Genomic DNA, 15,856 nt, shown 5'->3' with positions numbered 1-15,856 from the left:
GACCAGGGATCACATAGGCTCGAATGTAAACGATACCTCAAAGAAACATCTATATCGGTAGATCAAGATAATAGTCGAAGTTGCTCAGAAAAATCAACAGAACACAAAGGTGATCTAACGTTGTGAGAGAAACATGTCCAAGTTCACAAATAAGGCGCTTCTACAATTATCAGTCCCCGGATAGTGGATACATGCGCCTCCACTCAGGTTTTCTTCACAGTAGGTTTAAGCAGTAGGCGCATCGGGCATTTCTTGTTCAACAGGAGTTTTCTGAACCGGGTAGTAGTGGTAGTGCAACTCCCCAACATCATCTCCAGAAAGCTTCTTCCAACCATCGGGGCCAACATGATAAACTGAAATTCAAACAAGTAATGTCAGACACAATCCACCCAGATAACAACAAGAGATGATCACAATGAAACTCATTTGACAAAAATCAATGAGCAATTAACATGCCAACAACATAGTCCCAGCAACATAGAAAGGCAACAGCAGAAAAGGGTAATGAGAACAACATGGGCAGCATAACCTCACCAAGAAAACTTCAGGTTAGGTAAGAACTACAGATGATCATTTCTACAAGGACTGCAGTTTCCATCCCAACAAGCCACAAACATATGATCATTTTGGTTCAAATCATAACCAGCAAACATAACAATGTGGTAGAAGCAACATAACCAGATTCAGAATTAATTCTAGATATGTTACATGCAACTTAACACATCACACGTGCTCATATCACAAGGACATCTTGGCTTAAAACTTTTACAATAACAATATGTTTGTATTCTACTTAAGAATGTTGTTTTCGTTACTGATAAAATAGCAAAAAGATATGGAATAATAAATAATACCATGAAATGAAAATAGATAGTTATGAAATAAGATAATAATTAATAAATAATACCATGAAATACACATCATGAAGTAGATTTAACATACCACTAACACAACCACCACTTGCTCCATCACGGAATGTTGCCTGATAAATAGCCCGTCGGGCTAATTCACCAGCTTCCTCAACTGACATCTTGAAGCGGTAACTGAAAGGTGGGAGGTACACACATTATTTAACTCAAAGTTAATAAGAGCACACAACAAAGCAACACATCAGATGTTAAAAGGAGCCTACCCTTCATCCAAGATACCATAAGCGTAGAGGGAACCAGAACCAACAGAGAACCTGTTGCCCACAAGCCTTGCACCCTCACTGTCAACATAGTACAACCCAGGACCCTAGATCAAGAAAAGAATCATTAAGCATAGGTCATGCGGATTTAAGAAACTGAAGGCTCAACCAAAACCAACAATTCACCTTCTCGTCCCATCCAGCAATCATTGTACCAATCGACAGTCCCATCCCACGATAGGAATACAGGATATTAGCCAACAGCTTTGAAGCACCAGCAACAGAGATCCTTCGCTTGTTCGCAAGCTCATGGAGCCGGCACTGAAAAGAGCCTATATTAGCCCCACTCTGCAAAGGTGTGAAGCAAGTAATAACTAAAAGCAAGAGAAAATCTGACCTTGTTTCCTAGGTTCCTATGCCAGAACTGGCAATCAGCAGCGCCTCCAGCCATTGTCCCCAGCATGTAAGGATTTATTTCGATAATTTTCCTCACAGTTTGTGAAGCTGCATAAAAAAAAGAAATGTGAGATCATGTAAAACAGTATAAAATCTGATATCACAAAGCAAACATCAAAACAAAATTTTCTGAACTAAAAGAACCCAACTCTATTGTCATTTTCCGAACCACAGTGAAAACTAATTGGTAGAAAGTGGAGCTTCATCAATGCATTCAATCCACCACATGCTTATGGCCTCAGAGAAACATACTTGCACCCAATTAGTAAACCTAAGCAAAAGTTAAAAATTTTACACCTAAATCCTAGTTTATCTCTACATTATCTAGATTAAGCCACTGTTATCATTAAACGATCCTCACCACTCCACAGATACTATTCCAATGTGAATACTTCTCTTCCCACAAATAATTAGCGACAGCACTTAATCAGTATTTCTATATATCCATCACCTCATCAATATGAATCTTTTATAGCTGAACACAACCACGAGTGTCAGGTCTTGAGAGGTTGTGACACTGCCCTTCCCTACTCAATGATGTTAAGTTATGTTTCTTTCTCTGAGCCAACACAGCCCTTCCCTACTCACATATGTAGCCACCCATGCTGGCCCTGGAGTCTGCGGCGACGATGACGCCCTTGTCGAAGATGAAGGCGAGTGTGGTCGTCCCCCGCTTGTTCTTCATCATGTCCTTAGTCGCCGCCTGGAACCCGTCAAACTGCTCGGGAGGACAAACGACAACACACCAATGGGTCAGAACGAATGAATCTATCAGATAAAAAAAAGAGCCTGTGGCGGAGGAGATCGAAGGGGAGGGGAACCGGTTGCTCACGTCGGCACAGGTGGGGAGCACCATGGATGGCATGTCGGCGGTTTCAGAGAAGTAGAGGCCGTCGCCGTCGTCGCAGGCGGGAAGGCCGAAGTGAGTCTCGAGGGCAGACATGTCCAGCTTCAGCATGGCCATGGTGTCGCCGGCTGTAACCACAAAAAAGAACATCACATAAAAGCAGCATACATCATTTTCAGATGGATAACAACAGAAACCACATATAGGTAACAAACATGCAGATCTTAATTCATTAACCTAGCCACTAGTATTTAAGAAAACATGTGGCAATAATCATAATAGACCCTGATTTAGAGAGGCAAGTATTACAAAAGATCAAAGTGCTACACAGGAAATTAAACATAATTGCTTTGGACAAGTAAAAATGCACACAATTGCTTTGGTGTGAAGTAAAAAATATAGCAAAGTCAAACAAAAGCTTTCACTACCTCAAATTCCACATGGCATCCATTTTTGTAAGGCTGAAAGATGCACAGCAATGAGACCTGATATTTCCATATATCCAATTTTTTAAATGACACAATTACGTAATACAGAAAAGAGAATAACAAAGATCCATAATGCCATCCGTTAAAAAAACATGATGATCATGCCACAGCTTGCAACAGTATCGATTGGTGGGTAGGTGTGAGGCATGATCCGGTCCTGTCTCGTGGACACCCATCACTTGCCAAATCGGAGCCAACCATGCCATGCTTCTCTTGTCTTCCATATGAGGTGCACATTGTTACAACTCTCCAACTCTCTTCTCAAGTCCTTACTGATCCAGTCGGCAACAACCGCTAAATTTATATTAGGGGAAAGAATTAAAGCCTTAGCTAGATGTGCTCATCTCTCTGTTATTAATTTACACCAGCAAAATCGTATTTGTAAAATATGCATTGCTTGTTTTAGACACGCGAGAGAGCTGTGTGTCATCGTATTAAGTTAGAATGAAACGGTCCAAATACAACACCACACAAACCAGCGAAAACAAAACAAAACAGCCAAACACAAGCAAAAAGAACAGATGACACACACAATAAACTTGCCCAAATATGCATTGCTTTATATGCATAAAAAAGAACAGAGGACACACACAATAATTTTATTTATATTAAATGGCTGAAAGATGCACATCTGTTATTTCTGCAGGATAAAAATGGCCTCCTGATTTTAAAAAATAGTTAAGAAAAGTATGCATTAAAATGGACTCCAGGCTAATTCTGATTTGCAAAAAGATAGAGATGCCTACTGTTCTTTTCTTTTGTGCTCTGTTTAATTGGTCTGAAGTTGATGTTATCATATGTGTTACACCTTCAGCCGTTTAAATAAGAATTTAATATAAATAAGATAAGGCAAATGGACTCTAAGGATTGGCTCCTGATGTTGTACCTTGCAGCTTGGAAAAATTCATGGCAAAGATACTAAAGAGGATAAACGGAATTGTTCAAAATAAAAAGTTGACTTGATTCGGTGGAATGGGACAGATCACCATTCACAAGAAGTAGGTCAGACGTATGCTTTCCAAGATTGAGTCAGAACTTCTCTCTCAAAAAAAAAATATTTGAGTCAGAACTGAGAACTGTAGAGGCCCACTAGATGTCTAGATGTGCCCGTCTCCCAGTCCCAGATCTGCATGCGCTCCTGTAAGCTTCATGCACATCTATATCAGAAAGAAAGAATTAGCTTGTAATGTGCCAAGTTTTTTTTAGATGCCAGGTTGAAATTTCAACAAGGAGGAGCTCACTGGTCCTTGCTTCTTGGCTGTCCTGTGTGCTTTACTGATACCAGCAACGCAACAATGGTATGCAATGTTCGTTGAAAGTGTAAGGACCATGAGGCGCATGTGTGATACACTCACAGATTTGAGCAGCCGTCGGGCCTGGAAGCTTTAATCCATACCTAACTGAGCCGGCGATGCTTGTTTTGTATGGCGATCCAATTGAAACCAGAAAGAACTTAACGGTTGACAGTTAAATTTTTTAGGGAACAATCTTCTTTCAGAACAAATCGTGCCCCAGCCTCTCAAGAAAATTAACAGACAGAAAATTAACAAATTGCGTACGACCCCGGCCTCTCCCTCACGGACCTCCGCCGCCGCCGCGCCGAGCGTGCCGCAACACGCTCTGCGAATCCAGCATGGCTCCCATCGCCCCCGAGCACCGCGAGCTCTGTTTATCCTCCAAAACCCTCACCGCGCCACCGGCCAAGCCATCACCGCCCTCACCGCGCGCGCGACGAAATTAACAGACAGATCTAGTAGGGGGGGGGGGGATCTCACCTTGCAGGAGGCGGTCCCTTTTCCGTTCCCAGAATTCGGCGGCGGCGGCGGGTCGCGGCTCTTCCCGGTGGACTGGCGGCCGTCGCCTAGGGTTCGAGAGGGAGAGTCGGTGATACGGGAGACGAGAAAGGGACGAAGTGGTATCGGGCTTTGGGGGTGGAGGGCAAAAATAAAAAATAGACTATTTACTAAAATAGTATGCCGACATATTTACAAATTTAATATTCGTATTTGACATCTTATTTACTGAAATTTTCGATACATTGTACCTTGAAAATACACGGGTCCGATCATATTTGACACACCATATGACGAATATTAACCATATTCGACACACGGAATGCATATTTGACATACGGTGTGCCGAATATGATGTTGGCGTGTTGTGATTTTATATAATTGATAACTTTCAACAACATTTGTAATTATTTGCTAATTTAAATGTATATTTCAAAATTCCTAATTCACCAATGTATGTAGTCTTTAATGCAATGGGTGGCCTTAACACGTACGTATGTTTGAACATGCACAATTTAAAATATAGTAGTGGCAATATTCTATTTTATCATTAATCATCTCAAGATAGCGGTGGAAAGTGACAATGTAATTAGCGAAAGAATGCATTTGTGTCAGTCAAGCCTATTAGGGTAAGATGGTTGTCATCTACGAGTGGTGATTGAAAGTTGTGAGGATGGGTATAAGCAAATCTACCGTCATGTTCATAGTCATCAATGTCCTTCGGAGATAGAAGCCTCGGAGGGAGGGGTCGTTGTGGCATGAAATCGTCATTCTCGTCGTCATTTTGAGCTATCACGGTATGAGTACATCATATTTTCTTGTTGGTTGCACGTCATGTCGATGTGGTGTGTGAATGTCCTCTTGCAGTGTTCGTTGAACCTTCTCGCAGTGTTCGTTGAACCTTCTCCTATATGGTTGCTGTAACGTCAAGGCATCGGTGGTATGAAATCATCGTCATCATCATTTTCTGGTTGAATAGTAGAGGACGCTCTTATACCCCTTAGGTTTGTTGATCTTTGTCGTCTTCTACGCGAATCAGGCATCACACCCCATCGAAGAGCAAATGCATTATCAAGAGGTGTAGGATTTCTTTGTTGATCAACTCTGCGTCTTCCGAAAATGCTTAACGCATAAGAGGAGCGTTCGAATCAATGTAAATAAGATAAGCATGGTGACGAAATAGAAAATGACGAAACTGGATATGGGATGCATACTAGTCGAGCAACATCGCCATCCTTCTTTTCCTCATAGAGAAATCTAGCATAGAAGGATAGTCAATTAGTTCGCACACTCTGAGATACATTTGACGCCGCTCGTGCAAGAGGGCTTTAAGGTCGTCAGTGGTTACATGTAGGAGCGAAGCGATTAACGGAGAACAGAAGAGTCTTGCATGCAATTTGGACACAGCTTATATTAGCTTGCTCTCCTTGAAGGGGTCATCCTTCCCTTCACGCACAACCTACAATGAGCCAACATCCTTCCCTCCACGCACAACCTGCAAGGAGCCATTTAGTGCTACATCGATTGTTGTAGGTGTCCTAGAAAATCCTGTCATATATGTATTGATACTTGACTGCAACATTCTTGCTCTGCAGCAAAGCACGAATCTTTGGTTCTTTAATAAATATTAAATAAGTATTAAATATCATAATTAATATATAAAAATGGTTAAGAAATAACTAATAAATAAAGTTATGTGTCATAATTATTTGACAAATATTAAATAAATTAAAAATAATTATGTTAACAATATAGTGTATAAGATATAGTAGAGATGATTATAACAATATAGTGAATAATATATGTGTAAACGCGGGTACAGACAAGTACAAGTGTACTAAATAACTGCATTGGCTACTCAACGACGATGATGTTACACACAATCCCTAAGAGTATAAGCGTCTAGCGGGTGTGTGACCCTCATCCCAGCGGCCTGCAAAGATATCCAATACATGTAGTCCTGCCCATGTGAGTGGTTTATGTAACCGAGGGTCTAACTACTTAATCTAAGCACTCTAATTTATCAAATCTAATAATCTACTTACTCTAATTATTATAACTAATCTAAGTACTAATTATCTATAAAATCTAAGTACTTACTATAATTGATCTCACACTATTGAGTCTTCTCTCCTCGCGTTGCTAGTCCTCCTCGCCTCGCGCTGCTGCTCCTCACCTCGCGTTGTGCTGCTGCTCTTCGCCTGCTCCGTTGCTCGCCTCGTGCTACGCTATTGTTCGCCGCCTCATGCTACCTCTACTGCTCCACGACTCTGCTCCTCCTCCTCACCATGCACCTTATAGCGGGCAGCAAGCGACGCACTCGGTACAAAAGGCAGCAGGCAACGCACTTAGCACAAAACACGATGAACTCAGTACCAACACAACCAGCCACGCCGAAAGCACCGACAGCATAAAACTCGACGAGACCCCAACGAGACATGACGCGACAACGAGGCGATGGCAGCCGGATCCGGCTATATTCGGCACATCTTGTATCGAATACAGTTGATATTTAGCATACGGTGTGCCGAATATGGGCTACAGTGCCATATTCGGCACACTATGTGCCGAATGTGGCCACACCCGCGTATTTTTGGATACGGCGTACCGGAAATCATTTTTCGGTAAATGAGATACCGAATATAAATGCTAAAATTGTAAATACGTCGATATGTTGTCTATTTCGACAAATATGCTCATATATGTTGTCGATTTTTAGATTTTTGCTGGCCGGAGAGTGGGGGTGAGTCAGGTTAACCCAGTGGTAATTGATTAACCCTCGACTCTATATAGTAATAAGGGAAGTTTATGGAGGGATAATTTCCAGCTATACGCTAGATTTTGTACTCATAAGCTAAAATAAAATGATTTAAATTTTTATTTTTCAATAAAAATAAAAATAAAAATGGTTCATTTAAATATTTTCAGTGTACCAATAACTTCAGCTTATGATTTTTTAAGCTAAGAATACATAGCTCTAAAATTTCTTAAAGCTGAAGCTTTTCTAAACAAAATCTAAACTATAACCTGAGCTGCTCTACGAAGTTAGTCCTTTGAAAATTGGTATCGTTGAGATATTTGGCAGAGTTAAAATCTGTGATAGAGTTCGGACTTAAAGTTGTGACAAACATCCTATCAGGTTCAGACTCCATGCCGGATTCGATTAAATCGTGCCAAACCTAAGCTACACTCATCTAGGTGCAGCTGTTTTGCTCAAAACGGTAGCAAAGGAAGCTTTGACCAAATGGGGACATGATTCTCACTATAAAAAATTATTTTTAAAGGCGGATGGTAACTCGTTTTTACAGGCGTTTAGCGCACTCGTCTGCGATCAAAGGTCTGTAAAAATAAACGATTTTTACAGACGTAAAAGTGACCGCCTTTGAAAATCTATTACCACAGGCGGTTCACTTAAGACGCCGCCTGTGAAAATAGGTTTTCACAGGCGGTTCCTTAAGTGGATCGCTTGCGATAATCAGTCCCCGAATCGATATTTTTGACCCGATTTTTTTTTTTACAGATCAGGAACCCCACGAGGTCGCAAGTCACAAGTCACGCATTTTTTCGCACGAAATACGCACGCTACGCGTTTTTTTGGCACTCAAACTCGAAACCTATTGGGTCGCATGAACTCTCCCCACCATCACACTAGAGAACGACTACTGAACATATGAGCGTATGTAATTCTTTTGATATCTGCAATTTGAAACTTTAAATGATTATTTGGGTATCTAAATGATTTTAAATAAAAAACTTTTCAACTACAAAGTTGTAGATCTCGTCGAGGGCTATAATTTTTATATAAAATTTGTCCTCATACAACTTAGTATGAAAAAATTATGAATTTTTGAAGATAAACTGTTGCCCATAAGGAACCGTCTGTGGAAATAGATGATATCTTATCTTCAAAAAATCATAATTTTTTCATACGAAGTTAGATAAGGATAAATTTTATATGAAAATTGTAGCCCTCTATGAGATCTACAACTTTGTAGTTGAAAAGTTTTTCATTTGAAGTCATTTAGATGCTCAAATAATCATTTCAAGTTCAAATGATTATTTGAGCATCTAAATGACTTAAAAAATATCAATTACAAAGTTATAGATCTCATCGAGAGCTACAATTTTCATATAGAGTTTTTCCTCATCTGACTTCATATAAAAAAAGTTATAAATTTTTTAATGAATGGTCATTTTCAGAGACGGTTCACATAAGTAACCACCTGTGAAAACGTATATGATAATAATCTATTATCACAAGTGGTTCACATAAGGAACCGTCAGTGAAAATATATTTACACAGGCGGTCTGTAACCGCATGAGACCCTCATCAACTGATCAGTCGGTTTTTTAAATAAACCGCCTGTAAAAAATTATCATAGGTTCTTAAAAATAGTTTTTTATAGTGCCCCCAGCTGCATTCGTCAAATTATTCTCATTTCCTCAAATTTCCTTCCTCAATCTGAGAGCTTAATTTCTAGATTGATTGGGACAGACAATTGAATTGCATTTATTTTAAGGTTAGATGCAATTGCATTAGGTGTCAAAATTGTATTAGGGATCCAGGACAGCTGAACTAACAATGGCACTATTACTAATCAATAGTTGGTCGCTAGTCACTAGTGTTTGGCAATATAGAACCAATGCAAAGGACACTTGTAGCAATTTCTAACCATATTTTCTTTGGTACCATCACCAACTCACATAAGATATCACAAGGGTTCCACACTAATCATTCCTTGTAATAATCAAGTACATGCACACAAAGATGATTGTGCTGGTCAGGGCCAAGAACTAAACCTTTGTATCATAAGATAATATTGTATGCGTTTTGGATAAGACCAATATTGGACAATGTCACCGTCTATCTTAGCTTATTTGCAATATGGATATGGTCGTTTCAGCGTTGTTTTTCAGCTGGCGAAGTAAGAATCATTGGACATTCTGAAATCCAAGGCATGCCTTGTCTGAAGCTGGCTGGTCCCTTTTGTTTTTCAGCTACGCTGTGTTCTGGCTTTTTCCACCTTTTTCCAGTTATATGCATAGTTGCACCTTGTCAATTGTCATCCAATATTTTTAATCGCAGCTCATAGGTACTCATCTTCAAAGAAACTGACACGTTAGACTCTAGAACTTATTTGCATTGAGTTGTCCTTTCGTGATGAAAATTTTTAGTACTACCGCTGTTTTCAAATAATTAACATCATCGATAGTACTGTTGCAACTTTGATCAATAATAATTTTTAAAATATTTAAACAACTAAAGTGAAAATAGTATTTTTAAAATTTGCCATCAAAAGTAGTTTAAGGATGTTGTATACTTAAAATGATTTGCGCATTTGTGAAAAATCAACAGTCAAACATTGATGCTTAAAATCAACGGTAACAATTATTTAAAAACGGGGGACGGAGGGAGTACATCAAACATTGATGCTTTTTCGAGAGGCAATCTAGTACAATACATCTGTTTGATGGATTTTAATCTGATTGGAGAGAAAAATAGAAATAATAACTTGTAGAGTCTATGGGCTTAGATATGATGGTGGTATGCCACTCACCCATGGCCCAACTTGCTCATTGGTCTTACGAAGGCCTCTCTCTATTGAGCGGTGGTGGCCTACGAGACTTAGTCCATTTGTTAAAAAAAAAAAATTACACCATTGACTCGTGCCCTGAAAAGAGATACTATTCGGACACTCATCCAAATTGGGAAGGCACTTTTTATATATAAAAAATCAAAAAGTAAATAAGGTACCATTTTTTTTATCTCTTTTGATGCAAATATCCATTGTAGTAGAGTAGTGTATATGCCGTCATGTTTCCCATACATCTGCTTAAGAAACTCGCATACAAACATCCATGCAATTGTGTATTTATGGCTATATATATTATTAACGCCTCAACATCCAACTAGTATAGAGGCCGGAAATTGTATTTCTTTCATTAAAAAAATGTCATTGTGTACTCATATGTGTGTAAGGGTGGCAATGGGTTGGGTCGGAACCGGTGGAGCGAGAACACACCTGACCTGAAATCTAAGACCTGAAACCCGACCTAACCATGAAGTTGTTACCAAGTTCAAAACGACCCCTAGCCTCGGCGAGGACCCGAGACCCATCGGGGGACTTGAAACCCGCCACCGGCTCTCTCCCCAACTGCCCCCTCTCTTACCGCTGCCGCCGCCACATGCTCTCTCTCCCTTAGCTACGGCACTACACATGAGTAGTCTCCCCTGTGGATCCCTTACCGCCCCCACGCTGCTAGTGGCTTGTCTTCCCTGATGGCACCAAGGGCGAACCCACGTTCAAGGTGGAGTGCATAGGATGCCTGATAATTTTTTATTTTTTAATAATCTATAATATGTATTAAGCTCATAAGACACTCTAGTCTAATAAATGGGACACTCGAAACTTTAACCTAATAAATGGGACACCTAATTATTTATTTTTATTCTGATCCACCACTAGATGGCACGAAGACCTGACGGAGGAGCTCGCTCTCACCCTGCGCCGCCTCATCGTAGCCGACCTCCTCCTGGCAGTGGGCCAGCGACAACAACGGCAGTTGGGGTCAAGGGCTCGGGGTCGTTGTGGCGAGCAAGGAGCTCCAGTGATCCGGTGGTGCGCGGGGCCGACAGAGGGAGGCGAGTAGGAGCGAGGCCCTGGAGCAGTGGAGCTCACACGAGGTGGCCCATCGGCTTGGTCTACTTCTTCATGCAGCTCTCCCCTTCTGCTCCTCGAAGCTTCCGAAAGGTTCCGATTGTGATGCAAAGGACTGAATTGGGGAGAGGAAAAGAGGAGGCGTCGATCAGTTGGTCTAGGCCATCCTTACATGTGTGACTCTTCTTTTTCTTTTCTTTTTTGAGGGGAGGGGGGAGGAAAGATTTGCAACAGCTAGTTCCAAGGGAAAAATAAAAATAAGGAGCCTGCTACAGCTCCTTGCAGATCATATCAGAGCTGATCACACGATGATCAGTCGATCATGCCATCCCTTTAAAAAAACATGATGATCATGCCACGGCTTGCAACGGTATCGATCGATGGGTAGGTAGGTGCGAGGTATGATCCGGTCCTGTCTCGTGGGCGCCCATCACTTGCCAAATCGGAGCCAACCACGCAATGTTTCTCTTGTATTCCATATGAGGTGCACATTGTTACAACTCTCCAGCTGTCTTCTCAAGTCCCTACTAATCCAGTCGGCAACAACCGCTAAATTTATATTAGGGGAAGGAAATTAAAGCCTTAGCTAGCTGTGCTTATATCTCTGTTATTAGTTTGCACCAGCAAAATCGTATTTATAAAATATGCATTCATTTTCTTCTCTCGAACACTCAAGAGAACTGCATGCCATCGTATTAAGTTAGAAGAAACGGTCCGAATACAACATCACACAAACCAGCGAAAACAAAACAAAACAACCAAACACAAGCGAAAAGAACAGAGAAAGACACACACACCAACCCTGACCAAATATGCATTGCTTTATATGCATCATAAATAATGCAGCTTTTTTCTGAAGAAAAATAATCAATGCAGGTCTTTATATCCCAAAGTTCAGAAAAAAGCTTTTCTATGCTGTGGTAATAATCTAAGGGTATATGGGCATTGCATCACCAAGCAATTCAGGAAATGCTGACAAGTGACAAGGCACATGACAGATGGTGCGCATCTGTTATTTCTGCATGATAAAAATGGCCAACTGATTGAAAAATAGCTAAGAAAAGTATGCATTAAGATGGACTCCAGGTTAATTCTGATTTGCAGGAAGATAGAGATGCCTACTATTCTTTTCTTTTGTGCTGTGTTTAATTGGTCTGAAGTTGATGTTATCCTATGTTACACCTTCAGCCGTTTAAATAGGAATTTAATATAAATAAGATAAGGCAAATGGACTCTAAGGATTGGATGCTGATGTTGTACCTTGCAGCTTGGAAAAATTCATGACAAAGATACTAAAGAGGATAAACAGAATTGTTCAAAATATAAAGTTGACCTGATTCGGTGGAATGGGACAGATCACCATTCACAAGAAGTAGGTCAGACGTATGCTTTCCAAGATTGAGTCAGAACTCAGAACTGTAGAGGCCTACTAGATGTCTAGATGTGCCTCTCACCCAGTCCCAGATCTGCATGTGTTTCATCTACTTTCCTGAACTAAATGTGATGCTTGTTCATGCTCCTGTATGCTTCATGCACATCTATATCAGAAAGAAAGAATTAGCTTGTAATATGCCAAGTTTTCTTAGATGCCAGGTTGAAATTTCAACAAGAAGGAGCTCACTGGCCCTTGCTTCTTGGCTGCCCTGTGTGCTTTACTGATACCAGCAAGGCAACAATGGTATGCAATGTTCGTTGAAAGTGTAAGGACTATGAGGAGCATGTGTGATACACTCACAGATTTGAGCAGCCGTCGGGCCTGGAAGCTTTAATCCCTACCTAACTGAGCCAGTGATGCTTGTTTTGTAAGGCGAGCCAATTGAAAGCAGAAAGAAGTTAACGGTTGACAGTTAATTTTTTTAGGGAACAATCTAGCTTTCTTCAGAACAAATCGAGCCCCAGCCTCTCAAGAAAAATATTCAGGAAAAATAAAACTTCAACTAATCATTGAGAATATGATATTGTCAACATGAGTTCCTATAGAAATGATCACCACACAAACGAAATTGAAGTACAGCTAGGCTGCTAGCTAGAACAGCAAAATTGGTGATTTTTCAGCAAGGCCTGAAACCAAGAGAATTAAATAAAGAGAAAAAGTTGAAGAATGGGAAGAGTTGCGTCCAACTAACTTGTCACCATATTTAAGCAGCTCCTGTGCTACCTTCTTAGAAGATTTAGCTCCCTCTTGCCTCCTATCCCTCTAAACCAAACTACGTGTGCTCATCTGCCTCTGCTTGGCTTCATCTTCAGAGTGAACTTGTTCTAACGATTCAGAAACGAAGGCTGCTCGTCAAAGTTTTGCAACTAGGCCTCAATCTGAAGGTAAGCTGCCGACCGCGCTTTGTTTTCACTGTATGTCATTCATTCAACTGTACGAACACCAAGGAGATCTTTGTTTATCATTCGCGCGATCGAATGGATGTTTTTCCCCCTTTTTGTTAAAAAAAAAGATGTTGCTCCTGTTTTTGTTCTTTTTTCTTCTCACATAATTGTCTGTAGCATGAAAGCTACAAAGTTTATCTTCGCAATCCTAAAACAGCTAGTACTTACATATCTTTTATCATCAAGCATTAATGCATTCGATCTTATTCTGCATTGTCATTCTTGTAGGAGCTCGTGAAGGGCCTCATCAATGGCGATAAAGATGAAGGGGATCTTCAGAGGACTGAAGATAATCTCTCAAATGTTCAGTAATAATCGCATCCTTATTTGTTCTTCTAGTTCTACATTTTTCCATTGCTTACCTTGGGCTTGGGTTAGAATTAGTTTTATATTAAGATTTTTTGTCTAAGGGAATTCTATCCAGATTATAACATTTTTTGGAAAAGAAAACTAGTAAGATTAATGAAAATAGGGTAAAGGTTGTTAAGCACTGTACCGATGAATGTAATATCTACTTACACATGGACTTTTGTTCTTTTACAGTCCACAAGGAGCATGAGATGGAAATTGGGTACCCTACAGATGTAAAGCATGTGGCTCACATAGGTTTGGGAACAAGTGACACATCTCCAAGCTGGGTAAGCATACCATAACTCGGCAGTTTTTCAAATTGATCTTCTCGTTGATAAACTGTATTATGCTTTATTTGTATGTCTTCCTGCTGTTCTAGTTTTGTAGCTGATTGGTAATGTACATCGTTAATTTTAGATGAACGAGTTCAAGGTAACAGAAGAATCAAGATCCCTGAGCACAGCTGGGCAGTCAAGGCAGACTTCCTGGGCCTCTGCTGGTAATTCTCACCTCTGTCACAGCTTACCCTTCAAATATTCAGTCAAAGCAACAGGCCTAAGGGTGTAAATGAGAGAACGTTTATACAAAAATTTTAAAAAAGGTTTCCTTGGTGATGTTACAAATTACATTCCAGCCACGACTTAAATAAATCTACGTCTAATAATCATATAGCAAAATCTACATGACTGATCATTTATGCTTATACTAAACGTCTGAAACTTCTTGGCCTATTTTGTATTGGTAGTAGTGGCAGACCACTACACCAAGGTCCTCTTGGTCGCTTGCATGTATACATACAAGTTGCGATGAACAAAGTCATTGAAGAGTCCCACGCATCCTTTGCTGATACTAATGATTTATTTTTTATTTTAAACTGGATTCACCAAAATATTTTGTTGCTGCAGACTTCGAACAGCCGAGAGGCATGCTGCCTATAGATATCTTCCAAGACAACAAATCCGGGCAAGATACCCCCTCTTGTCCTGACGTACCAAGGGGCCCAAGGAAGGCGAAGAGAAAGAAGAACAAAGCATCCCCTACTTCTTCTACAAGATCATCGTCGTCGAGGTCAAGAGCGTCGTTTGCGACTGCGTACGATGACTTCAGCGAATCGCAAAGAGGGTTTCGGGTCGCTTGAAGGGGAGAAATCATGCGTGAATGTGATCACCATGCCTGTACATGATTCGGTCTAGGGAGAAAGCTGCTTTGGAATTGTTTGATTCTTTATTTTCTTTTTTTATGACAGTGGAGACATAGTTGGAAATGCAAAAAAATGGAGTAAACTAATGTTTGAACAAGCGCGATATCTCTAATCTTACATTTCTGAGTCCTGTGGCACAGATTCTTTGGATGGAATGTGAGGCTTCAGAAATATGTCTTCTGACTTCAGATTACGACTCTGAAAAGCTTCGCATTTCGCAAGCACATTTACAGTCAAGCATAAGCTTGTTTTCTTCACATTATTTTTCAAGCCAAATATACAACTGTCAGGGACTAATCGGCATGCTTAAACATTACTCCAGTTGATAATGACAATCATGACACGTGTGGACTAAGACAAACTTGCTATCAACAAAGATGATGCAATGTTTCATCATGTCTGAAGCACTTTGTTCTGGGCGACCATGTTAGCAAGGGGCTTTCGGAGTTCAGGTTTGAGTCCTATTGGATCAAGATACCAGCATTCGCCAAAGTGGTTCAAAGAAGTTGGGACAGGCTTGTGTACTCGGGTGACCCAATGCTCAAACTCCACA

At 40.4% G+C, this 15,856-nt stretch overlaps 2 protein-coding genes across 4 annotated transcripts; one reads left to right on the top strand and one right to left on the bottom strand.

The window, feature by feature from the left end:
• Positions 1 to 26: 26 nt before the first annotated feature.
• Positions 27 to 4,854, bottom strand: LOC133922630 (proteasome subunit beta type-5-A-like). Of its 3 annotated transcripts, none has more exons than XM_062368040.1 (9): positions 4,696 to 4,854; positions 2,861 to 2,917; positions 2,418 to 2,560; positions 2,174 to 2,303; positions 1,527 to 1,633; positions 1,316 to 1,450; positions 1,133 to 1,236; positions 943 to 1,043; positions 27 to 353 (listed from the first exon to the last, which is right to left on the bottom strand). In XM_062368040.1, exons 3-9 carry the CDS (start codon positions 2,547 to 2,549, stop codon positions 226 to 228), a joined length of 837 nt encoding a protein of 278 aa, XP_062224024.1. In that variant the 5' UTR covers positions 2,550 to 2,560; positions 2,861 to 2,917; positions 4,696 to 4,854; the 3' UTR covers positions 27 to 225. The 3 variants fall into 3 exon arrangements, with proteins under 3 accessions (XP_062224024.1, XP_062224023.1, XP_062224022.1); XM_062368039.1 differs by having other exon boundaries at positions 2,861 to 2,893; XM_062368038.1 differs by lacking the exon at positions 2,861 to 2,917.
• Positions 4,855 to 13,553: 8,699 nt separating this feature from the next.
• LOC133920705 (CRIB domain-containing protein RIC10-like) lies at positions 13,554 to 15,375 on the top strand. The gene is made up of 5 exons (XM_062365303.1): positions 13,554 to 13,691; positions 13,980 to 14,059; positions 14,295 to 14,389; positions 14,520 to 14,601; positions 15,008 to 15,375. The coding sequence occupies exons 2-5, from the start codon at positions 14,002 to 14,004 to the stop codon at positions 15,238 to 15,240; spliced, it is 468 nt and encodes a 155-aa protein (XP_062221287.1). The 5' UTR covers positions 13,554 to 13,691; positions 13,980 to 14,001; the 3' UTR covers positions 15,241 to 15,375.
• Positions 15,376 to 15,856: the final 481 nt, after the last annotated feature.

The sequence above is a fragment of the Phragmites australis genome, chromosome 6 (genome assembly GCF_958298935.1).
Source record: "Phragmites australis chromosome 6, lpPhrAust1.1, whole genome shotgun sequence".
In the NCBI taxonomy this organism is placed as follows: domain Eukaryota; kingdom Viridiplantae; phylum Streptophyta; class Magnoliopsida; order Poales; family Poaceae; genus Phragmites; species Phragmites australis.
Note: the sequence above shows the minus strand (reverse complement) of the source record. Positions and strands in the feature narration are given on the sequence as shown.